The following is a 26,918-nucleotide window of genomic DNA, read 5'->3' on the forward strand; positions in this document are numbered from 1 at the left end:
ACAAAAGATCTATGTATTATTATATTTAAGAAAAGTTTAACCATGCAAATAACGCGCTACTGACCAGCGCCCTCGAAGGTCATTCTCAATCAATACCTCAAAGAAAGGGGAGAGAACCTCAATCCTCTTTCCCTTTCCCCTCCGCGCCAGGCTACCATGGTTGTATGAGAGGTGGTGGTGGTCGTGTCCGTTGGCTATCGCACTAATCTGGTGAGCCATGACGCCCCCCAACCAGCTATCAAGGTAGAACTCTAGTATTTAAACAATCTACTCTACATTCGTCTGGAGAAAGATGCAATTCTACCTCTATCTCTGTTCCGATTTTTAAAGCAAGTTTATAAAACTGAGTGTCTATATTTATAACATAAAACATGATGAAATGTATCTCACGGCGAATCCAGTAGCACTTATTTGGTATGACATTTTTATATAAATGTGATCAAACTTAAAATCTGATTTGATACTATATTAGAATTATATTTTTTTTCCCAATAGGAGGGAGTATTTATTATTGCTATGATAGTAGTAATGGGCAAGGTGATGTAGCAGTTTGAATAATTCTTGTTGTCTTTCTGTAGTTTTTGCCCACCCGCGTTTCTTTCGATGAGGGTTCAACATGCATAGGTTTGCTTTTTCATGAGAAAAAAGAGATATATAGCCATTGACATCTCCATCTGCTTTTGTTTCTTTTACATAGGTCAATATGCTGCTGACAACTCGGTATCACTATCACCTCTGTTTCTAAATATAAGACATTTAGGATGGTAATTAATTTTTTTTAACTAAGTAGCTTGCTCTAAATATCAGATGTATAAAAATGGATGGGGTATATATAGTAGTACTTTGCTTGGCTCTAGTTAAGTCTCGGTCTCAAAAAGTGGATGCAGTTCTAAATTGGGTCAAAGTCGAACTATCTTAAATTTAACTAAATTTATAGAAAACAATATCAACACTTCGATACATATTTATGCCCCGTTCGCTTCGCTGAAAAAACAAGCCAAAATATTGTTCCGGCTGATTTGTTGTAAGAGGAAAACATTGTTCCAGCTGAAAAGTACAAATTATAAGACAAGCGAACAAGGCCTTAGTATGATAGTTATTATTATTTTTATACAAATTTGGTTAAATTCCAAATTACATGACTTACCCCACTATTTTAGAATACATCGTGTCTAAAAACATAGGAAGTAATACACTAGCTTCCATTGTCACTAGAGATCATTACACTTATCAGGGGCGAAGCTACCACATATGTATTTTTCATAACACAAGTGTATGCACCTATAAGGCAAGTGCATCTCTTCAATTTTCTTTAGCTTTGTCATTGCTGGATATGCACTATGGAACTAGCTATGGATTGTAGGCAACATAGGGATAAGCGGATGGTTTTAGGATGACATGCCCATAGTACTCTCTCTGATCAACAAAAGCCGACATCTACCTTGTTCGTTTGGCTTATAAATCGTACTTTTTCAGTCAACGAACAATGTTTTTCTCTCACAACAAATCAACCAACAGTACTTTCAGCTATGGCTTATCAGCCAAGCGAACGGGACAATCGATCTCAGACAGCATAATTGATATTAGCCCTCGCTGATCCCAGCAAACCCTTAATTTTGGTGGTTAGTGACCATTTCCTATAGTTTCACGTGGTGCGAGCATAACAGTACTCCTTGTTAATGTACTGTGCAGTTCTCTTGTGTGTTCGGGCTTCAGGGGAAAAATAAGCATAAAGAGACCGCATATAGTATCAAACAGGACAATGAAGTTAAAAACGAGATGCGGGCAATTCACGAAACTGAATTTCCATAAATACAAATTAGCTAGTCGAAATTACTTCAGACCGTTCACTATTCATAAACCTTGCAAGCATTGTTTATAATTCAAAAACTTCTTACTAATTCACAGTAATACATGTCCCTCAAAAAAGGGAATAATTCCTGGGCGCGCAGGCATATGCGTTCACAATCACAACTCACAAGCGGCAGTGCCCGTCAACTGCGTGCCTGCCTAGCAGCTTCGAGAGGTAGGGTAGAAGCTGTCCATCCTACCACGGTACCCAACCATTGTACCTCTCCTCCACCACCGGCTTTGGCCGCTGATCTCCGATGACGCCGACGGGCTTCTTTTCCGGTACAGGCGCAGCGCTCTCTAGTTCTTCCATGCAAGGTTTGACACTCGTGACGACGAAGTTCTTCGGCGCACAGGCAACAACAGCCTTCATCGGCTTGGGAGGCAGCGGAAGGCGGCGGAACACCACGGGGCACGCGAAGGTATCGATCAGAACAAGGACACGGGCGCCGCCCCGGGCGATGCGCGGGTCGGCGCAGGCCGCGGCCACGTGCGCGCATATCTGCTGCCGGGACGCGACCACGGCGCCGCGGTCGAACGGGTGCGCGACCAGCGGGAGCACCTCCTCCGCCAGAGCTCTCTCCACGCTCTCGGCCCCGCGCAGCCTGCGCGAGGGCCGCCTGCGGAGGGCGATGTCCTCGGCCACTTTCACAGCGATGCGGGTGCCGCCGCCTGGGCTGACGACGGGGAAGTGCCTCCGGATGACGATCCTCACGTCCGCCGCCAGTGCGGGGGGTTGGTGTCGTCGTGAACCTGCTTGTTGTCGACCGCTGCGGTTCGACGACGATGTCGTCGAGTCTGTGGCGAAGAAGGTGGCGACCTGCAAGCGGCTGGCGAGACGAACCGCCGGGACGCCGCCGGGAAGACGACGATCCATCTTGCTTGAACGGATCGAGTGCGCGGATGACGGATCGAGGAAGCGGACGAGATCGATGGCATCATGTATATACTAGGCGTGGCGGGAAAATTGATGGTTCCCTGGTTCGACTCGGAAACTGTTGCCGATCCCGAATCACCCAATCAGGTGTACTATGTTTCGGAATAGGAATAGGCTGCTTGTGGATACCTGATCTGATGAGCGATGGGCGAGGGCGAGGGCGAGGGCGAGGGCGATGGCTGTGTAGGTCCGTGCAAGCGCACAAACAGAGCTTGCGTCTCTAGGTCTTCTGATTTCCTATCACGGGTCAACGGTTATTCATGAGTTCCGGTGCGAATTCGGACACAGTTTTTGGATGAGGTGTGCGGTGTGCCACGGAAAAAAAATTGTGTGCAGTCTGGCTGCACCACTCACGCTCGGTGCAGACCTCACTCCGATGAAAACCACGCGTCCCAAAAAGCGATCACGCGGCCAGGTGAGGAACGGCTTCGACGGTGTTTGTTTCCCCAGCGGCCCAGCGTATCGGCTCGGCTCCCAGGCGATGAGGCCGTGCGGCTCGGGCTCGACTCACACCAGCCCAGGCTCATCCCCATCGCGTCGTCTCTGTGTTCTTTCATCCGCATCCGCTTCCCCCATCCCCTAGCGCCGCCACTGCCTCTCCCGATCATCGCCGTCGTTGGCTACGCCTACCTTGGTTCCAGGCCCCGGCCCATGCGAACTCTGCGACAAGCCGGCACCCCGGGCGTCCAGCCACATGAGGCAAGTCAGGTCGTCCATGAAGTTGCCGCAGATCCGCAGCCATCGGAATGGACCATGGTGCTGATGAACGTTACGAACATGCTGATGATGTCCATTATTGGTGTTTGACATGTAAAGGCTTCGATTTTGTTGTCCCAAGTCACATTCATTTTGCCAATGTTTTAATCACCGTGCTGGTGTTTGATGCAGCAGCCTGAACTTTTCATTTTGTTTCTAGGGAGTCAGGAAGCTATCTTATGTGAAGAATGGTGCATCTCACCTATATGGCTCAATTTGTTGAAACACCAACTGAAACTATGGACATACATGTTTGCGGTGATCAAGTGCAGGGGTGTCCTCTGCCCAGTCAAAACTGACAGGGGTTGGAGCTGGAATTTTATGAAAATCTTATGCATATGGTTGTATAGGAATGTAGTTTCATGACTGTAACTTTTCTTTGCAACCTGAGAGCTTGTGGTGATTGTAGTGGTAAACTCCGGCCCAATTGTAATGTGTACAATGTGCTTTCGTATTTGAAAGATATATATGGTTCTCCTGAATGCAAGCATGTTATATGAAATGCAAAGCGAACAGAGTGTACATCTGTGTTGAAAACTACAAAGCGTTGATGACTGAATGTTTGTATGCCACAGCCTGAAATGGATAAGCTCTTTTTTTCTTAGCAGAAAAGGATAAGCAGCTCATTGTCTGCAATGACCTTGTATCAGTAAGTATTACTATATTTGAAATCGAACAGAGAGGATCTTCTCAAACACATCATCTAGATGTTGCACTTAGTGTAGAAATTCAAACATTTGCATTGACAAGACCAAAGCGTTGATGACTGAATGTTTGTATGCCAAAATAAAATAAACTGCATTCAAATAGAATGCAGCTAAGTCTTACAGAGTGCTATTAATTCAAACCGGAAGTAAACGCCCTGTTCGTTTCTTGGTTTCAGCCAGGCTTATTCAACCAGCCAACAATGTTTTTCTCTTACAACAAACCAGCACCAACCAGTCCAAATCAGCTCAGAAACCAACCAGCGAACACGCCGAAAATGATACGTACAATTCAGTGACCCAAAATGACTATTTTTCATTGAAGTGTAACTTTCTAGCAGATTTGGACAATGTGGCATCTTGTTCAACTCCAATCAGAAGACCAGTAAGTCCACCTTGGAATAAAGGGACTGAAATGTTCGAAGATGGCCCATGCATATCACTTGCAAACAACGGCATTGTGGCATTAGCTTGTCCGCCTTGGATAAACGGAGTAGCCATGGTTGAAGATTGCCCATGCACTTCATTTACAAACATTGGCATTGCAGTGTTATTGGCAATGGTACCAGCAAGAAGGTCCTGTGTACATAATATGAAATTTTTTATAGCAATTGCTAGTAGGTAAATAAAATATGAAAAACAAATAATGAGCCCAAGTCGACGTTGACCGACCGTGTGTAATGGATGTTTAGATCGGGTTACTAAAATTTAAGAGAGGTGTCGGAAGGATGTTGTATGGGGTGTTCGGATACTAATAAAAAAACAAATTATATAATTCGTCTGTACTTCTCTTGACGAATTTTTTAAGCCTAATTAAGCCGTCATTAGCATATGTTTACTGTAGCAAACCGTTGTCAAATCATGGACTAATTAGGCTCAAAAGATTCATCTCATAAATTAATCACAAACTATATAATTAATTTTATAATTAATCTATATTTAATACTTTATACATATATCTAAACATTCAATGAGCAACCTAACACCAATTGCTTCAAACACCCCCTTACTTCTGGTAAGGTTCTCGCCCGACCTCACCCCACTCCGGCCGCGAGGCGTTCGTTCATTTGCCCGAGAGCAGCTGGCTGCTACTCCTCCTTTCCCCACCTCCTACCCATCGTCGCCATTGCCAGGATCCTTCCTGGAAGCGGCCAGTGAACTTTCCATCCAATCCCGAGCAAAAAACTCGCGGCCACTCTACAAGAAGCGAGCTCTCCATTCGCCGGATCTCTTCACAGCTCAGGATCTCTGCTTTGTTCCGCCCCGTTCCCAAAACAAGTCAACTCCCCCTTCTTGGCTCACGGCACCTCGTCGTCCATGGATCGGCTGAGTAACATGCTGGGGGACCGACCGCTGAAGAGCATCTTCACGGCGCTCGGTCACTCGGATAAAATCGGCGGCGCGGTAATCGACGCTCTCTGCTCCCGGGGCGCCCGCCTGTGGAAGGTCGAGGAGGAGGCCGACAAGCTGCGGCGCACCAAGGAACGCATCCACGCCGTGCTCGAGGACGCCGAGCAGCGCCGCTTCGTCGACCACGACTCCGTCAGGCTCTGGCTCCGGGAGCTCAGGGCCGCCGCCTTCGACGTCGACGCCCTGCTTGACAGGCTGAGCACCAGCACGGCCGTGTCCAGGCTAGCGGCGGCCGAGCAGTCGCGGAAGCGGAAGCGGCTCTGGCCCAGCGTCGAGCTCGGCCCGCGGCAGCGGTGGGAGCTGGATGAGAAGATCGCCAAGATCAACGAACGCCTCGACGAGATCAACAGGGGCAGGAAAAGGTACAGGTTGCAAGCTGGAGACGGGAGGAGGACGGCGGCTCAGCCGATGCAGCGCCCGCGGTTCCTTGAATCTGCCGCGCATCGTGACGAGAGGCCCATTGGCCGCAACGAAGAGATGGAGCAGATTGTCCGTGCTCTGGTTTCTGACAGTGCAGAAATGGGGGTGATTTCCATCTGGGGAACGGCAGGCATTGGGAAGACAGCACTGGCACAGTCGGTTTACAAAGATCCTGAGGTACAAAACTTCTTCACTGACAAGATCTGGGTTTGGTTACCAGATAGGTGTGATGTGAGGAAGGCCACCAAAACGATCATTGAAGCTGTGACCAGTCAAAAATGTGAACTTCTAAGCTTGGACATATTGCAGCAGCAGCTGCACGACCACCTACATAAAAAGCACTTCTTGCTGGTGATTGATAACCTATGGGCAGAGGGTTTTCAGTTCTGGGAATTTCTGAGGCCCTCATTGACTGGTGGAGCGGACGGAAGCAAGGTTCTGATCACTACTCAACACGAAAGGGTGTCTAGGATGAGTTCCCCCATTCTAAACATCCATTTAGAGCGCTTGGAAGATGAAGAATGCTGGCAAATCCTCAAACTCTATGCGTTCTTAGGGTGGAGCAGCAGAGATCAGCATGGTCTGGAATCCATTGGGCGGAGGATTGCTGCCAACTGCCAAGGCTCCCCATTAGCTGCTAAATCTCTTGGGGTGCTATTGTCCGACACTCATGGAGACAAAGAACAGTGGGAAAGCATACTAGGTGAAATGCAGATTCTTGAAGATGACAAGAACATAAACAATATATTACCAAGTTTGCAGATAAGTTATCAGCACTTGTCGTATCATCTCAAACAATGTTTTGCCTTCTGTTCAATACTTCCTCATGGTGTTGAGTTTGAGAAGGATGAGCTGGTTAGACTCTGGATAGCTGACGGTCTTGTTAAGAGTAATGGAAGGAAAAGGGTTGAGATGGAAGCAGGAAGATGTTTTGATGAGCTCCTATGGAGGTCATTCTTTGAAACTTCCCACAACTTCCCTAATCAAAAGTTTAGAGTGCCAAGTTTGATGCTTGAGCTAGCACAACTTGTTTCTAAACATGAATCTCTAACTCTCAGCACTGAGAATTCACCTGTAGCTGACCATCCTGAGTGGATCCGCTATACAACCATATTGTGCCCGAAAGATGAGCCTCTTGCATTTGACAAGATTTATCACTATGAAAATTCGAGGCTCTTGAAATTATGCCCCACAATGAAACTACCCTTGAATCAGGTACCATCGGCACTTTTCTCGAAGTTAACTTGTCTGCGTGCACTAGACCTGAGTTACACTGAGCTAGACCTCCTGCCAGATTCTGTTGGGTTCTGTATACACCTCAGATACCTCAATCTTCGGAATACTCTGATAAAGACTCTTCCAGAAACAGTCAGCAACCTATTCAATTTGCAGACACTTGACCTCAGGGACTGCTATTGGCTCATGGATTTGCCTGCAGGCTTGAGCCGATTAGTTAACTTGCGGCACCTTAGTTTACATATTGATTGGGATAGAGTTACTACTTTTAGATCAATGCCAAGTGGCATTGACCGTTTACAGTCACTTCAAACTCTTTCCAGATTTGTTGTGGTCTCCAGGGATGGAGGCAAGTGCAACATTAATGAGTTGAAGAATTTGAAGATCCGCGGAGAGCTTTGTATTCTTAATTTGGAAGCTGCCACCAATGATGGTGTCATGGAGGGCAATTTGCGTGGGAAGGAGTACTTGCGCGAATTGATGCTGAAATGGAGTGAGGACACTTGCAAGGACGAGCAGCAGCAGGGCATGGAGAACAGTGAGACGATCATTGAGGCACTCTGTCCACATACCAGCCTTAAGCATCTGCGCATCGAAAATTACCCTGGAAGACAATTTCCTTCTTGCTTCGAGAACCTCTCGGCTCTGGAATCCCTGGAGATAATTTCTTGCCCCAGGCTCACTCAATTTTCCGTGCAGATGATGCAATCTCTCAGGACTTTAAGGATACGTCAATGTGCTGATCTTGCAGTTCTTCCCAGAGGCCTGTGCAACCTAGAATCCCTTCATTGTCTGGAAACCGATGGCGCTCCAAATCTGAGAATAAGTGCAGTGGTCATATTGCCAAGAAACATCTCCCGATTGGTTGTAAGTGGATGCGATGCATTAGAGAGATGGTGCCTGGAAGAAGGCGCTGAGAGAGTGCAGCAAATTCCTGATGTAAGGATTCAATTGAGTAATTGATGCAGTGGAGTTATAAAGTTGGATATTTATGGCAATTTTCTCCTAGGCTCTTTGATGCGTCTGTCTGAATCGTGGTGTCAGTTCTTTTACCAGCTGAGCTAGGTTCCTGATTTAACATCAACTGTTGTGCCTTCTGATCTGTTGATGTGTGAGGTATATCTGAACATTTGATTGGCTATTGGAATAACATTTGTACTCCCAATTGAGATTTATTTCCTTGATCAAATATGTGGAGCCTTACTTGCATGATTCGCTCATTAAGTATATGATATATGATGTGCCTGACAACGCGTTGAAGTTTTGCTAGATGCCTAGATTTATATGCACGCTCAATGGGCGCTTGTATGATGAGTTCTGCTGTTTGCACTTTGCAGTCTAGGTTTACTTTGGGGTGGGGGTCTGAATATGTCAAACCCTGAACAACAATTCAAATCGTTGAGTTGTTTGAATTCTATACATGACTATGTTCTGTTAAGTTTTGGCGAGATGTATAGTGAAATCTTCTACAGTAGTTGCTAACACTCGTAGTTAGAGTATTATTGTGAAAAAGATCAAATGAAACAGTTGTGGTGTCATCAATGATGCATATCATAATATAGCTTGTCATGAGACCTCAGGAACAGGCAAAAGTGGTTAAGGGAATATGTACCCGGATTTAACAATGATAGTCAACGGCAATAACCATTTAAAGTAGTTAACTCCTAAGACAACAGGTCTAGTGTATTGTTAAACACATTGACATTAAGTTATATGTTGTAAAGGAGAAAATTCAGAATCATTTTGAAAACATTGAGCATATAAGTACCAAGCAAGTACTTGCGGATCCGCTTACCAAAGACTAACCACCCAGTGCGTTCAGAGAACACACAGTCGTGCGTTCAGAGAACACACAGTCGACATGGATTGACGGGAAAGACTATCAGCCTGTTCGGCTGGGATTATTCCCTCATAAACGATCGTAAATTTTCAGCCGGAACAGTATTTTTCTCTTACACAAACCAGCCAACAGTACTTCTTCACGATCCAGCAACGAACAAGCCCAGCCAAACGAACAGGCTCTATGATTTCTGGATACTAAGGGCCTAGTTGAGAATCTGTTTTGTAGCTGTTTAATCTAATGGCAACTGACCTTGACGATGAGGCACGCTCTATGTACTGATCTGCGATGGAATGGAAAAAAAAATAAAAGTAAGTTAAGTTTAAGTCATAAGGTGAGATCAAGGGAGAGAATGTTACATTGATCTTCACCAGTTGGCCCAACGGTCAATTGGGCCCTTGATCCACGCCCTGATCGGGGCGCCCAGCCGTTCTCCTGGCTGATGGGCCCCCGTCGCATAGCGCTATAAAGAGGAAGGTAGGGGCCGGGGTGCAAGATACGAGGTTCATCGTAGCCGCTAGCGTCCCACCGAGGTTCCTAGCCCTAGTCTGATCTAGAAGGGCGCGCTGTAAGCGACGGAAAGTCCACACCGTCTTCACCGTCGCCACTGGTCTGCGCCTACGCTGCTGCTACCGTCGACGACCTAGCGGACGTCTACACGGCTTCGCCTATACCGACACGTCACGGCCACCTTGTTGGCGAAGGGCGCCACGGCTGCGACTGCACTCGACAAAGTATATTACCAAGTCTGCTTATCTAAGTTAAGAATTTCTCCACTGATCTGCACCTAGAGGTCCTACAAGTCTATCAATGAGCAGAACGGCTGGACGTCCTCCGGAAGGCCTAATTGACCGTTGGGCCAACCGACAATGATCAATCTAGCATGTTCTTCACTGCTCTTCGTGGATCCATCCATTCCAACCTCCGTGATCTGATTCCTGGGCAAGTCCGGAACTCCTTATTCAGTCTATTCACGTGGGGTATTCTTTTTTTTTAGACAAATTCACGTGGGATATCTGGTTCGAACGAAATGCAAGGATCTCCAAGCAGCCAGGCCAAGGCAGAGCAACTTCTTTCTGAACTCGTAAAGAAAAACGGAAGCTTCCGTTTGGGCGGAGCAGCTTATTTTTTTTCTCGCAACCGCGCTCAACTGAGCCCGTTTTTAATTAAGAGGGTAGCAAGAATTACAGAACGCAAGCCACGGCTTGCAACACATAAGGTCAAACTGACGAGAAATGAAAAGCAGTAAGAATCAGAAAGACACTATTACACTAAACCATTTTGCGGCCAGGGCGGAGTAGTCTTGTTCTCATCTTGCTAAAACATTACAGGCACGTTAGCCTATGTAAACAATTCCTACAGCCTGATGTTGTCCTTTGCAATCTCTGCGCACCCGTTTTTGCCAGAAGCATTTCCGTACAAACCAGCCTCACAAAGACCGAAAACACCTCCGAATCCCGAGGAACAGAAAGCAGAAGAGAGAAACACAGAAGGCCCCTTTTTTTCGAACAAAGCGCACGTTTAGTTGCCATCCAAATTCCCAAAAAAATGCTACAGTATCTATCACATCGAATCTTACGAGACGTGCATGTAGCATTAAATGTGGACGAAAAAAACTAATTGCACAGTTTGGTTGAAAATTACGAGATGAACGTTTTAAGCCTAATTAGTCCATGATTGAACACTAATTACTAAATAAAAACGAAAGTGCTACAGTAGCTAAGATCTCAACTTCGCGCAACTAAACACGCGCAAAGAATGCAGGCGACCTCAAAGGTCGCGCAAGTAGTGTGCAGGCCGAATGCTGTCCGGTTACGTACTAGCCCACTTGGGCGAAAGAGCCCAACACTGTGAGGCGGGCCGCGGGGTCGACAGCAACTCGCACGGAAAACAACAATAACGCACGCAGGTTCGGCGCAGGCTCCATTTACGCCCGTGTTTGTTCGTTTCCTTGTGAGAAGAGGCACATGAGCCATCAGTTATGACACATGCCGTGGAGCTGCAAGTCGCAGATGTGGCGCAGGAAACTGTCAGCTTTGCACGGCGATGCCTTGTCCCCTTCCCTGCGCTGCGCCACTGAAAGCGAGTTCTCCTACTAGTACTACCTGGTGGACGAGAAACCATGTAGTAGCGGCTACAGGACTACAGGGGCCGCTGCCAGCCACTTGCAGGCAGAGGACGGCTCCAATGCCTCGCGGAAACGGCACACATCCTAAACGAACAAGGATAAAAAAGATCCACTGAAACTGAAAGCGAGAGCGAAGCGAAAGCTGGGCTGGAAATGCACTGCCGTGCGGAGCCACTGGGCAAAATCGTGGTCCAAGTGGATTGGGAATAGGATTGTACTACCACAATAGGAGGAACCCGCAGCGCGAGCTGCCGTCGAAGCAAGGCTTGTACTACGTAGAGTAGGATCGGCGACTGGTGCCCGTTTAGTTGCACTTCATTTTGCAAAAATTTTCAAGATTTCTCGTCACATCGAATATTTAGACGCATGCATGAAACATTAAATATAAATAAAAAATAAAACTAATTACATAGTTTAGATGAAATTCACGAGACGAATCTTTTAAGCCTAATTAGACTATGATGGGACACTAATTGCCAAATAACAACAAAAGTACTATAGTACCATTTCGCCAAAAATTTCGCCAACTAAACGAGGCCTTGGTGGCCATCTGCCGAACCCCGAGCTCGTGACGCCAGGCCAGGGCCAGGGGAATCCTGACGTTGCTCGCGCATCGCCGCGGAATATGCCCTGCCAAGAAGGCCAGCTTGATGGATCCGTCAGTCGCCGTGAACAGCACGCCCGCGTCGGCGTCGGCCTCGCTATCCGCCGGGGCCTCGGCGAGAGCGGGATCAGCCGTCCCCACTGATGAAATCTCGGATCGCCCGGCGGCATCTCGCCCCGTTCGTCAGCGACGGCGCTCGCACGCACGCTACGCGGCTACAGTTCCCAAGGCAAAGTTCATCTCGCAAGTTGCAGGGGGAGGGAGGCCGCCAACGCGTGTGCGCATTGGGTTGGGTCAGACCGAGGCCGCGACTCCTCCGGTCCTCCCTGCCTCGCGGATCCCCGAGGAGGCCCATGTCGCGTGGCGTGACACATCCGCGTGTACAGGAACCAACTGACGAGTGACGAGGCAATCTCCGTCGATCTATCTCCAGGTCCTTTTTACCAGAAACAGATCGCGCCGAGGCCAAGTCCGGAACCACCGTCGAATCGAACCAGGCTGGACGCAGCGGTGCGGACGCTGAAGTCGCGTCGGTCACTCGTCGCACGGCGGACGCAGCAGCCGCGGCGCTGCCAGCCCCACTCTCCCACCTCCTACCATCGCATCCATCTGTTGCTTTCAGGCCAACCCAGCCACGCCACCATCCCACTTCTTGGTCCCCATGGAAACGCTTCCAGCTTCCTGTACTAAACCGGCACGGATTCGAACCAAACATCCCCCACGACGACAAATTCTACTATCACCATCTCATGGCCACCTCCCATCCTCTCGCTGTCCCCGTGGTCGGCACTGTACGCCCGGCCCGGCTCAACAGCCCCAGCCCCGTGACCTCGCCATCGTACGCCGCACCTAGCCGGGAAAACAACGGTGTGGCCAGTGACGACGGGCTCGCTCGCTTGCACTTCACCAGTCGCCACTCACCAGCGAGCTCCCCCCCCATCGTCCAGCGTGGCATCTGGGCAGCTGCCAGGCCCGCCGTGCCATCATCACGCACGTCGAGATCGACCGGGAAAGCATGGCTGGGTTCAGTTGATCGTGCCTCGTGCGCTTTGTTAGGCGTGTCCATGACCCAATCGGTGAAGCGGAGACCGTCCTCCGGCAGTCAGTCCATGGACCGATATGGCATCCCACACACACGTTTTCGATGAACCGATTCTCTGCTTCTTTTGAACCCCGCCCATTTGGCCAGTTTGTTAGTGCCAGTTGAGCGTTGAGTCCAAACAAATCATTGGGGCCTCATCTATTTTAATCTAAGCTACGGCATGGAGACCTGCTCTTTCGTTTGCCTGGTCCATGAAGCTGGAAGGAAAAAAGAAGTCGTACTACAATAAAGAATCAAGCGCCTAAGCATGTGTTTTAAGCGGCTTAGTTTGCCTCAGAATATTGGTTAGTTAAAGAGCAGTGCTGGTTTATTCCTCTGCTTGATCCGCACCTATGACCCATCACCATCATTGATAAGCTCAGCAATGGACCAAAAAGTAATAAAACACATAAAAGAAGAAGTAGGATGTAGAGTTGGAGCACTATAACCATTGTTTTAGGTTAACAAAAGTAGTATAATTGGCCGGTTGGGTGGCTAGCGAATATCAAAGGGGCAATTTGACCATTCCAAGTCACATCAGCCACCTGTCTCGTTTAACAATTAAATTAAATTATGCTGCACATTTTTAGCTTAATAGATAGAAATCTAAGCGTTTTCTTTAGGAGCGGATTAGGTAGATCTCAAGAAGGATTTGGAGCCGACAGGGCCCAGATTTGGTGGCCTCGTTACTTGTAGTCACTTTAGCTTAGATCAGACTCAACTCTTGCCTTGTTTAGTTGGGTGAAGTTTGATATTTTGGCTACTGTAGCATTTTCGTTTTTATTTGGCAATTAGTATTCAATCATGGACTAATTAGGTTCAAAACGTTCGTCTCGCGATTTCCAACCAAACTGTGCAATTAGTTTTTTTCGTCTACATTTAATGCTCCATGCACGTATCGTAAGATTCGATGTGATGGCTATGGTAGCACTTTTTAAAAAAAGTTTTTGAAACTAAACATCGCCTCACTCTTTCTTTTCCCCCAATGAACAGAGCTCTGGGGCTCTTTGCGAAATGATCAGGAAATTCAGCTGGGCCCTTGTTTGGTTCTTAAATTTACGATATATGCATGGAGTACTAGATATAGACGAAATCAAAAACTAATTACACAGTTTGCTTTAACTTTGCGAGACGAATCTTTTGAGCCTAATTAATCAATGTTTGGACAATAATTTATAAATATAAACGAAATGCTATCGTAGAGAATCGTGTACTATGTAAAATTTGTAGTGCAAACTTTACCGAACTAAACGCGTCAGTCGAACGACTTCTCTGAATACAGTAGTGTATATCTGCAGAAATCTGGCAGCGGGCCCAAACGCTTGGATCCGCCGCCACGGAAACAAGAACCCGCAATTGCTGTCCAGCGAGCGAGCCGTCCCCATCCTGATCCCCTCCCCTCCCCACCCCCGTCCCATCCCCATCCCCTTCTCCATCTCCATGATCCAGCCAGCACGGGAGCTCCCGCCCCACAGCATCCAGCTCCAGCAGCGAGCATGTGAGGAGGGCTCACAGCAGGTCACGCCAGCATCACAATCGCAAGGATAAGATGGGTCATGGTCTTATGGATGATGACAGGTGCCACCACACCAAGCAAGCAATAAAGGGAGGAGGGCTCTTGCGATCAAAGAAAGGACCATCCAGTTTCTTGAGCATCAAAATTCAAAATACTTGGAACGGTTTGGACGGCCTAACTTTCCTTAGGGCTGCCACTTCGCGTTGACCAGGCTTTGGGGAAAGCAAGGATGATGAATATCAAAGCATGCCTTTTCTAAGCATCTTGATGTTAATGGTAATCTCTCTTTAACAAAACGGTAACTCAAGCAACAGAAGATGGTGGACATATTTTGTCGTGGAAGTTCTTCGTTTGGTCCAATGAAACGAGGAAAATTATCTAACGGATCGGTGTGATTTGGGTGTATATCAATATCAAGCTCAGTGGAATTCAGGCGGAATTTCCACCTAATATGACAGAAGTACCTGTCCATGTTTACCGTATTGACAGAATCTCAAGGCGCGACAGATACAGGAATAGGGAAATTTCAAACACGTTAGGTTGGATTTTTTTTCACAATTTGACACCGACAGAGGAAAAAACCCGGAGAAATTGCATCAGTCAAACATGTGAACGCCCCAAAACCTTTAACAAAATATCTGAAGCGGTCAGGTCATCTTGTTTTTGTGAAGAGCAGCAGTGAGGATGCACCTCAGCAACAATGAGCAGAGATCTCGAGCAGAATTACTCAAAGAAACAGTGCATTCAGACACCAAATAACAGGTAGTACAACATCACATACAGAAACAAGCACAAGCATTTCAACAGCCATATATACGAACAGCATTGGAACTAACCAATTAAAACTAGGAATAACATTAAGTTTCCATAAGAGGTTTATGGCTGGACGGACATACAAGTATAAACCAGTTCCAAGTTCCAGCCGTCTTGCAGCTACTGCAAAACCTATATGACAAAGACCTATAGACTTGACAACTTAGGAGAACCATGGAGAAATCCAAAGCTTATAACGACGTTTTTCAGCCCTACAAGTTTATTCTTCAGTAGAACCAATTAGTCCCGTCGTTCTTCTGTGCCGCACCAGGGTAATCAACGGTGCTAGACATGTTGAAACCAGAACCGAACCTGAACTCCGACGTGCTGGTGATGTCGCCCATCTGGTTCACGAATGGCGTGTCATCGCGGATGAAGAACTGCTGCTGCTGCTGCTGCTGCACTGGTGCCTGCTGTTGTTGTTGAATCATGCTATTGACATCGTCGAAGACTCCGTTGCCCTGTCCAAAGAAACCCTCATCCATCTGGATCCTCTGGGGCATCGCATTAGGCCTCTCCATGATGGTGACGCTGTCACTGCTCATGTTCTTGTTCGTCATGAAGTTGTTGTCGTACATGTTCATCAGCTCGGCGATAGACCTCTGCCCATCCATGGGCAGGCTGAAATCCAGATTGTTCAGTGCCTGATTGGGTTGGTTGAAGACTGGCTGGAAGGCTTGTGACTGTGGGGGTGCTGGTGGCGGCTTGTTCTCAGTGCTCTGAGGGATTGGATCGTTGTACTTACAGGTGTACTGGTGGCTGTTGCGGGTATTCCGGTCGAGGAATCCAAAGCTGTAGTCACTGTGCGGGCATTGGACGTTGTTGCAGGTGTACACTCGGTTGTTTAGCATTAGCTCTGGCTCAGCAGCAGCGGGGGCGTTCCTCTTCTGGATGAACTCGACGTCGGCAGTCTCCTCCTTCATCGGCGGCGGCACGAGGAACTTCTCACTTAGGATAGCGGCACCAAGGTTGAATGCGGTTGGGTCAGTGACTGCTGTCTTCTGGTTGCCGGCCTCATCCCCCTTGCACTCATCAATGATGTCCACATCATACTCGCTTGAGCTAGTGTTGAAGGATATGGCACTGGCGATGCCACCAGTAGATGCCGGTGGGAGTGCGCCGGGGTGCAGCTTCAGGTACAGCTCCTCTTCCTGCTTGACGACCGCCAGCCAGGTTGAGATCTCCTTGGCAGTCATCTTGTCCTGGAGACACTTGGACTGGCGAACGAGGCGACGGATCTTCTCTATGTCAGGCGACATGTGCTTGATGACAGCGGTGAGCACGCTCACCTTCCAGGCCTTCTTAAGGTCATGAGGCTTCTTGTAGGGGGGTGGGACCTGGTCCTTGGGAATGCCAAGTTCCGGCCACCACTCCTCGTCGCCGGTAGGCCACCATGGTGGAGGAACACCCTTCTCCAGCGGGTAGCGCCGCTGTGGGGGGTCGCAGTGCTGCATGAGTGCTGAGAGTAGTGAGCCGAGCGTCGTGTCCTGCAGCTCCTGCAAGGAATGAGGGCTGGCGACGCCAGAGGCGAGCTCGTTCTCAGCGCCAGGGACAGCGTTGTCAGCATGATACTTGGCGATGGCGGCCGGGCCGTTGCGGTCGAAGCGGACCTTCTCCTTCCACCACGCACGGAGGTTGTCGGAGGCGCCGCTCACCGGCTTGCCCTTCTCCGGAATGATCCCCATACACAAAGCCCTGTGCGTGGCACACCTCCATCATCTTGAGCATGTACTTGAGGATGCCGTCTGTGCGCGAGACATCTTCTTGCGCCGCGCCTGCTCCTGCGACTGCCTTGGCTTGGACGAGCCGTCAGCCAGGCCACCACCACCGGCCAGCGAATCCTTGCCGCGGCTCTGCTGCAGCTCCCTGAGCCGCTTCAGCTTCATGCGGTCGCGCCACATGCGGCGCTCCAGCTCCTCGATGTCCTCGACGTCATCGTCGCTGTCGTCCTCCCCGGTGTCCGGGAAGCTCTCTGGCGGCGGGTCCACAAGATCACCCTCCCCCCATCACGCACTGGTCGCCAGAGGACGTCTGCGGCATCAGCGACCCGAAGCCCAGGTTCTTGTCGCCGTTCTGCTGCAGGAGATCCACGAAGTTGTGGACGCCAGGGAACACCACGCTCTGATCCATCATCAGCCCGCCTCCCATCATCGTGACCTCAACAAACACCACACCCAACAAGTTCACTCGCAGTCACGGGCAGATTGACTCTCTTCCTTGTACTGCTACTTGTAGTATTCACCTGCGCGGAAGCAACAAGGAAGATGAACACGTCAGCTGCTGTGTTTTACTGTCAGTAATTAAGTGCAGAGACAATAAGTGTAGGGTAAAGGTAAACATGTGCAACACGATTGCGTGTTATTAGTAAAAAAAAAGTAATTAAGATGGCCGAGTGAAGCTTATTGTGGCATCTTAATTTGGTGATTACACGATCTGCAAGGGCTTATTGCCCTTGGCATCATAGATTCTACACAGCTATTGGAGACAATCATGTGGCAGCAAAAGGCAAGCTTGCCTATTGAAGCAACAACCGGGAAGGCCAAAGTTAGCAGCCTAGCATGTGTTTGGTGAAACAGAACAGGGCCTTGATCTGATCAAACTACACATGGACACTTCCCCCATAATCCTTCTGAAATTGATACTTCTAAGACTAACAGGGACCAATATAGCACAATCCTTATTGTTTCGACATAAAGAAACAGATTACACAGCATGGAATAGTAATATGCATCATAACATACTTGTGGAAGAAGGAATTCAAGCATGAAAATGTATGACCATAAATACTTCCACCAAATAACTACTTCTCATATGCCGGTTCACTGGAACAAGCACGTAAAGTTGCATCTTTTTCCCCTTCTTACGAAAGCATGTGCAAACGTATGAACGTAAGCTCTGATTGAATCACGAGGGGGAAAGATTAAAAAAAGGTCAAAAGGCAGGGAAGGAAGGCTTTTCAGTAAATCATTTTTCATGGATCTATTTGTTTTTACCCAGGCACCCAGCCAAGCACGAATGGACAGTTGGTAACAAGAACATGTACCCATGTGCTTGACAAAGGGAATCAAGGTCAAGGGATGAAATGGACTAGACACATATCGAACCTAAAGAAAACTGATCAAATTTTCCACCTCCAAAGATGATGCAGGGAAAACAATTTTTCCCTGATTATACACTTCCTAGAACGAGCTCCGCCTTTGACTAGGAGAAGTATTGAGATCCAAGCGGAAGCTTAAAAGAGATGTAAGAAACTCGGGTTTTTGGATGGGAGCTGCTACATCATCAAGGCATCAACCTTGGAACTCTGCCATGGATTTAGCCGCAGCTATTACGCAGAAGGACAAAACATCAGCACCGGAAGGAAAGATCAGAAAAAAAAAACTCAAACGGGAATTGGCCACTGCAGGAAGCTACAGGATCCTGGAAAAAATCTAGAGGAAAAAAAAGATCTCTCGAAAAATTATCGCTCTACATATCCATCAGATAATCAGCCGACCACCCTCCAACAGAACAAGCAGACATCAAGGGAGAAAGAGAAGACGAAGATCAACGAAGAAGAGAAGGAGCAACCACACAAGAACTGAGAAGGATAGGAGGCACAGGTAGGTAGAGGAACTCACCTAGCTCTTCCTGTTTATCTCCCACTTGCTATTTTTCCCCCGTGTTCCAGCTTTGCCATGACCTGGGAGACGAGACGGAGAGAAGCGGGCAAGAGGGAGGGAGGGAGGGAGGAGGAAGGGGAAGAGGGGGAGGAGTGGAGGCACGAGGTGGGGATAAGAACGGGGGCAGGGCCAAGGCCTCTCTGCCCTCTTGCGCAAAGTAATCACAGGCAAGTGAGGCCTTGTTAGGATCCGGCCCCGTAAAGTTTCGAGGTTACGTATTGCACGGGTGTTCAGATGTTAATAAAAAATAAATTACATAATCCTTCGATAAATCACGAGACGAATTTATTAAATATAATTAATCTATTATTAGCATATGTGTACTGTAGCACTTGTTGTCAAATTATGAATTAATTAGGCTTAAAAGATTCGTATCGCAAATTAGTCGTAAACTATACAATTAGTTATTTTTTAGTCTATATTTAATACTCTATACATGTGTCAAATATAACATGGCGTAAATTTTAGGGTGAAAACTAATCAAGGGCTGAGCGTGCTGGTGCCTGATGCTGGTGGTGCTCTGCTGCTCGGCCTCTGCAGTCTACGGCCTGTTCGGCTAGTATTAAAACCTGCTGATAAATCGGCTGAAACTGATTTGTTGTGAGAAGAAAAATGCTGTAGATTCTAGCTGATAAATCGGCTGATAAGTTTAAGCGAACATCGACAGCCCGGCTTTTATAATCTCCCCTCTAAACTAATGATCCTCGCCCTCCACTCACGAGCCGCCACTGCGAGTCTGCGGTGCTGCGCGGCGGTAAAAAAGATCTCGCTGCTCCGTAATCACTAATCACCCGCGTGATGGCGAGTTTGGCTGGTGGGCGTCTGCCTGTGACACGCGGGGCCCGGTCCCGGTCGGTGGCCTCCTCTCCCGGTTTGGCTGCCGGGGTCCGAGGAGGATCGGGGCTGCGCGTAGTAGAGCCAGGACAAAAGCGCTAGAACGAAGGAGAGTGGATGCTACCTCTTTACCCTCGCAGATGGGCTCCGTGCCTCCGTCCCCCGTGTTCTTCGGTTCGATGTGGGGCGCGCTCCTCTCTCATCGACCATTTTCTTAACATTCCTTCGAATCAAAGAGAACGCCAAAAACACACACATGGATTTCAAACTTTTCAAAAATGAATGTCATCAATGCAGTAGTGAGAAGAATACACCAAACAGGTAAAAAGGATAGGGAAAGAAAGAGAGGAAGAGGGGTGTTAGCTTTTACTTTTGTCTAGCATAATGCCGCATAGGGTGTAGTACTTGGTTTCCACATCCACTTTCTTTATTTGCTAACCGAATGACCCTGTTTTATTGCACTACTTTAGCAGTATTTTTCAACGAAACGAATAATTTTTTATAGCATTTCAGCCATAAGCATCAGAATAAGCTAAATTTCAGTACTAAGATTTAACTTTCTTATGCTTTACCATTTAAACTAATTTCAGGAACATAACTTAAAAAGCCAACAGTAGAGCACAACAGTACATGGACAATAATTTTGTAAGACATACCCTCCCATTGTAATAGCGGAGAACTCATGAAAGGGAGACTCTTGCAGGCAAGATAGAGTTGCCCCAAATGAGAAATTGGTGTGAACAAGGATCAATCCTAGTAGATTTGTTCACAGTGTTATTCTCCACGTAAGAGACAGTAAAGGAAAGCTCTCATTGCCATCCCACATACATATCGAACGAGAACAGATGGAAAAGGATCCCAAACTCCAAACTGACGCTACATTTTGTGTTTCTTTAATTAATTGTAAGGAAAAAAAAAAGTAAAGCAAAATATCGACCCGTCGTCACTGTCCCTGGAAGGATTGTTTGCGTCCAGCAAGCGTGTAGCACTGGGCGACTGGGGCCTTGTTTAGTTTCCATCAAAATTCCAAGTTTTTTCACTCTCTCTTCATCACATCAATTTTTGGACGCTTGCATGGAGTATTAAATATAGGTAAAAAAATAACTAATTACACAGTTTAGTTGAAAATCACGAGATGAATCTTTTGAGCCTAGTTGGTCCACGATTGGACAATATTTGTCAAATAAAACGAAAATGGTACTATTTATCAAGTTGAAAAAACTTTCGATCTAATTAAGGCCTGGGGACAAAACGGTCTGTCAAGAGTCATCAAAACCAGGCACAGGCAGGACCCTTTTCATGAAATCGGGTTAAAGTTTGACGGCCATGAAATCCGTCGCCGCAGCGATCCCCTGCAGAACGACCACGTGGTGCCTTATGGGCTGGGGCCATGTGTGCTGCCCCGCGGGCCCCACGCACCTTGTCCCCGTGTGGCTTTACACGCACGGCCACCTACCACGCGCGCTGGACGCTACTCCTGGCCTAGCTCTTTTTTTTTTAGGGGCTCCTGGCCTAGCTTTTGCGGCCACGGGCCACCCCCCAAGCAGCCAAGCCCCGGTTTTTTTTTTTACAACAACAAAGCCCCGGCAGTGACAACGAAAGCAGAGCACGAATCAAACTCTCCTTTTTACAGTAGTACTAGTGTACTACCAAGTATAAACGGGTCAATGGTGGGTTGTACTACTACTATTCTCACTGATTGCTGTAGTTAAGTCACTTTCGAAACTCAGGGTTTTTTTCTTAAAATCCTACTACTAGTAGTAGGAGTACATACATATTCGAGCTGATTTTGTGATGTTTCTGCCGGGTTCCAAAGTCTCGGTACGTACTCTTATTAAAAATGTCGTTTTTTACTTTTTAACCTCTTGTTCGGTCGTTCGTCTTATTCAATTTTTATACAAATAATAAAATAAATAAATTATTATTAAAGTATTCACTACAAATAACAAAATAAATAAATTATTATTAAAATATCATTAATGATAAAATAAGTCATAACAAAATAAAAAATATTTCTACAAATTTTTTGAATAAGACGAACGATCAAATAATAAGTCTAAAAGTTAAAAACAACATTTTCAATGGGATCAACAGAGTATTGGTCGTACAATAACCAATTGCAAGCTCATTGGATTCCGAATTGCAAGCGATGGTGTGGTGGTGCTAGTAATAGTAATGAACAGCAGACCTTGCACGGTTGCACCTTTTGCTCGGGTGACTCCGGTCATCACCGCGTCGCCTGTTTTTTCTTCTTGTTACTACAGACCTGCATCTGCATTGCTGGAGACAGATTATTGTTGACTGATTAATGCAGACTAATAATCGCAGGTCGTCCACGCAGGTTTTGTGATCCAAGTGACTAGCCTTCTGTGCACCTGTGATCTTCATGTTCTCTTTGGACACGTGGTGTTCTAGTATATGTTGCTCTGACAAAAGCATGGTACTCTAGTATGCAACATGCGAGCAATGTACTCAAATGGATTTCTTAGCCCGCTAATGCCAAGCTTAATTAAGTAGGAGTATTTCAGAGACTAAAGGTCGTGCATGTGCGCTGGGCTCTCGGCGAACGAGCGCTCTCCATCTGGCCTCGTCAAAGCATGGAGCCAGCCATGGATCCGCGGCCCTCCCGTGCGGCCGTGCCAGCCTTGCCCACGCTGAATCGCTGATGCGGGGAACACCGACTGGCGACTGTGCTGGCCGTGCAGCCACGGACACCGATCCCGGCCGTACACGTATCGGGGAACGAAGGGGTGCGAGCCGCGGGCCGGGACCGCGACCACCCGCCGCCCACCGTGGCCTCCACTCCACTCCCGCGGAGCCGCCGCACGTGCTCATCGTGCTCCCCTGCCGCTGGGCATGTGCGGCTGCCTCGGTCGTCGCAACCGGTCCCATCCACGACAACCTCCCACGGGGCACGGCACACCAGTCTGGTACTGTGGGCCGCGGTGAAAAGCTGGAGTAACAGGACTCTAGGAGCAATTGTTGATGCCATCGCAGTAAGAAATGATTCCAAGAGACGACCCAGTCTGAAGAACACAAGGGCGTTGTTCGGACTCGACAGATGTTCGGTTCAGATTAACGCAGAACAAAAATGTCTTTCCACTGAGAAGCTTCGACAGTTAAAGTCCAGCATTTTTGGACGTGCTCTTCGTATTTTTGTTTAGGGATAGGAGTACTACTGGCACTAATAAACCCGTTGACATTTGGGACATAAACATCTGTCGCAGTCAGCTAACTAGGCGCGGCCGCAGCAGTGCCATCACTAGCCATAGCCAGTGCTCAGCTAGCCAACCAGCAACCAGGCAACAAAATGCAAAGAAATCAGAGTCAACTTGCACGACGGGACACCGACGGCAAAAACAGCAAAGTTCCCAGAGACGTGCGGCTACTGTAGCTAGCTAGGTCGCTTGGGCTGAAGTAGACCCGTGCGCGATGCGTCGACGCCTCGCTCACCGGTGTGCCGGTTTTTCCCTGAAAAAATATCAGCGGGGAGCGAGAGGGCGAGAGGGGATATGATTTTGACAGGTGTTTGACCCTCAGCTGCGGTTCATTAGCAACTTGATTATGCTACTAGCACAGCATCTCTGTATCGGTTTGATCAAGACTCTGGGTGGTGGTACGTACAGTACTCGACGGAGTACGTACTCGTGCGAAGATGAGCTCGAAAACAATCCTTTGAAACCAGAAATTTCTTTCTGGGAAACGAAAACAGCGGCCCGTCAACCCGGTTTTGGCAGAGAGAGGCCTGAATGCCTGATGAGTGATGACGCCGTGCCGGGGGAGGCGGCGGTGACCAGTCTGTGCCACCTTCCGCTGCTTCAGGACAGGACCGTCTCATTCAGGCATTTCTCTATTCTCAATCATAATCCTACTATTATCTCTTTGGCTGTACAGTAGGTGTACCCATCAATGTCCGGCCCGCTGGCAACCCCTGCCGCTGATGAGCTCCGCTGAAATTAATGCGGAGTTGTGTGGTATATCCGATAGCCAGCAACGATCCTTATTTGTTTGGGCTTGTTTGACTGATAAAACATGACTAAAATACTATCGACTGATTTGATGTGAAAAAAAATAATATTTATTAATTGAAAAAATATGACTTATAAGCTAAACAAGTCTAAACGAACGGACCGCAAATTCGCGGTGTCATCCCATGTGACGTCAAAGCATTCCCATACAAATACTTAGGCCTACCACTAAATATTAGGCCACGTTAGTTCCGCCGTTTTGTTTTTATTGGATAGTAATTGTCCGATCATTGACTGATTAGACTTAAAATGTTCGTATCGTAAAGTATAACTAAACTGTGCAATTAGTTTTTGATTTCATCAACATTTAGTACTCCATGCATGTATCGCTAATTTAATGTGACGAGGAATTTTTTTATATAGTGTCAAAGTTGGAAATTTGGTGAAACTAAACGGGACCTTAGACCGCTGCGGAGGGTTGATGTGCTTCCCATGATCGATAAAGTCGCTGCGCACCTACCCATCAATGGAAGGCAAAATTCTTGGACACACATGGCAGACTAACTATAGTGAACTGAGTGTTGTCCTCTATTCCAGTGCATTTCCTCACAGTGTTCTAAATTAAGAAACGGGCGGTTAAGTAAATTAGTAAGATCAGGAGGGGCTTTCTTTGGAAAGGAGAACTTAGCGTCGGTGGAGGGGCATTGTTCGGTGATTTGGCCTGAGGCAGCAAAGACCAAAGCCCTTGGTGGGCTAGGGATTCTAGATTTGGAAGAGCTTTAAGATTGAGATGGCTTTGGTACGAACGGGTGGATCCTAATCGGTCGTGGAAAGTGTGACAGAATCGTTCGAAGTAATACATCTTCGGAGGCGCTCGTCTTCCACTAGACACTAAACACCCCGAAAGCAAGCAATATCGGGCGGATTCCGTTGAGCACACCATAAGGGAGAACTCGAATAATCCATATTTTTTTCTCTAGGATCCAATAATGAGAACGAGTTTACAAAACTTAGTCCATTTCATACAATCAGAGTTCTTAGAATTACATTATTAAAGTACCAAGTTCAGAGTACGGAATTTAAACAGCGGAATTAAAATAAACGTCTATTGATAATATACAAGGATCTGTCTATGCCCACCAGAAGAATCCTTCACATAACAGCTGCACCTACAACAGGGGTAAATAAACTCTGAGTACACAATATATTCGCGAGACTTATCCGACTAGTGGGAGTAATTTCTCGACTCCAAAGGATATGATAGGCTTCTTCGTTTGCTGGGTTTCCTTTTTACGGAAATCAATACTAGTAGTGAATTCTTATGTATATTTCTTATTAGCAGTCATGATTAGTTAATTATTTATAACTATTCTAGATAAGCACATATTTCTACTTTTAAGCAAGAGTTGAGCAAATAGATTGTCGGGTGCCTTAGAACGGGGTACCCCAAGCAAACATCAAAAGGGTCGCTAGAGTCCCATCTAATAAATAAAAACTAGAAGGCAAGTCGTGGGCCCCTCACCCGCCACGACCGAGCCCACTGGGTCCTCCTCCTCACCTCGAGCCTCGAGCAGGAGGTCTCGGCATCCTGAGGCAAACTCCGCTTCGCCCGAGGCTCTCCGGAGAAGGCCTCGGCAGGAGGTGCATTCTCCGTATCGCGCGAGGCCTCTCGCACGAGGCCTCGGCAAGGAGCCTGATCTCCGTCTCGTGCGAGGCCTCATTCTCCGTACCGTTCGAGGCCGGCTCGTCCGCAGCCCGTCGCCCCCCGCCTCGGTCGACCCCCCCCGACAGCGCGTCACGTCTCATTAATACTTTCAACCACTCCCGCAATCTCAGCTGGACAGTGGCTCAACGCCACAGAATGGCCGACACGACCCGAGGTCGCATCAACGCCATACCGGCCGGGACAGGGCACGGCAGGGATTACTGGCCACTGTATCCTAACACTGTGTCCACGATCAGCGCCATACCGGCTGGGACAGGGTACGACGGGGATTACCGGCCACTGTGTCCAAATGCTGTACCCACGATCAGCCGCCCGCACAAGGCCTCGGCACTGTACACCAGGGCCTCGGCGATCTTAGGGTTCGTGCCTACCGAGACCCCCCCACCGCAGTGCAAGCCTCGGCAGTGACCAAGTCTCGGCCTCACGCATAGTCTGTCCATAGTGGCTTGCACGTTCGCCGCCACGTCCGCTCCGAGGCATTCCCGGGGCTCCCACGACGCACAGGATCTAATGAGACAACCACGCCGCCCCAGTACTCCAAGGACGGACCACTCCTACGACCACGCCGCCACAGGAACAGGCCACAGGGCTTGGACGTGCCACCCTATTGGCACGGTGCCGCATAGTAATACATGTACTGTCCTTGTCCTCCCTTCAACTATAAAAGGAGAGGACTTGGGCCACTTAGGAAAGGGAGGAGGACACTGGGTAACACACACGCGCACATTCCAGCCGCTTGAGAGCAACGTCTCAGGCGGCCCACACGACACCCTGCTGAGACCTGGGACTAGTTCCTTCTCTCCCTTAGCTTGTAACCCCCTACTACAAGCACTTCGGTGCAAGAAATACAAGTTCGATCTCTTAGACTGGATGTAGGGCACCGATTGCCCGAACTAGTATAAATCTTATGTCTCTTTGCATCACCATCTGGAATCGGGAGCACGCAGAACAAATTCACTAGTCGGTTGAGGACCCCCCGGTCCGAAACACCGACAGTTGGTACGCCAGGTAGGGGGCGCTGCGTGTCAGTTTCGTCATCCCAGCAGGTTTCGGATGGCAGACCCCGTACGACCATTGTGTCTCGGCACCGTAGTTTGGTTCGAGAGCCTAGAGTTCATGTCTCTAGGGCATGAGTACGACATGGTACTCCTCACACCTTGAGCCCCACCGTCCGACGATGAAGTTACGCACTGGCAGCCCATGCGCAGGCGGCGCCCGGGCGGCCGCTCTCGCCGCGCTCGCCAGGCACGACGCGAGCAAGGCCACCCCGACGCTACGCGAACCCGGGGCGGCACGCCACTCCCTCCGATATCCTACGGACCAGCTGTTGGCATAGGGTCCCTGGCTGGGGACCCTATCTGGCCTGAGCTTGGACAAAGGAAAATCGCCGGTGACACGTGGCGATGCCTAGTCATCAAGCTCCGCTCCACCA

General features: G+C 48.2%; 1 protein-coding gene and 1 pseudogene across 1 annotated transcript; one reads left to right on the forward strand and one right to left on the reverse strand.

The window, feature by feature from the left end:
- Positions 1–5,565: 5,565 nt before the first annotated feature.
- Positions 5,566–8,277, forward strand: LOC136466385 (putative disease resistance protein RGA3). The gene has a single exon (XM_066464772.1). It carries the CDS (start codon positions 5,566–5,568, stop codon positions 8,275–8,277), a length of 2,712 nt encoding a protein of 903 aa, XP_066320869.1.
- A 7,018-nt stretch (positions 8,278–15,295) lies between these two features.
- Positions 15,296–19,071, reverse strand: LOC136545749 (protein ETHYLENE-INSENSITIVE 3-like 1a; annotated as a pseudogene).
- Positions 19,072–26,918: the final 7,847 nt, after the last annotated feature.

This window comes from Miscanthus floridulus, chromosome 1 (genome assembly GCF_019320115.1).
Source record: "Miscanthus floridulus cultivar M001 chromosome 1, ASM1932011v1, whole genome shotgun sequence".
Lineage (NCBI taxonomy): Eukaryota > Viridiplantae > Streptophyta > Magnoliopsida > Poales > Poaceae > Miscanthus > Miscanthus floridulus.

Bases quoted from the DNA above. Each gene is read 5' to 3' on its own strand.
- LOC136466385 (XM_066464772.1), top strand. From the start codon at position 5,566: ATGGATCGGCTGAGTAACATGCTGGGGGACCGACCGCTGAAGAGCATC.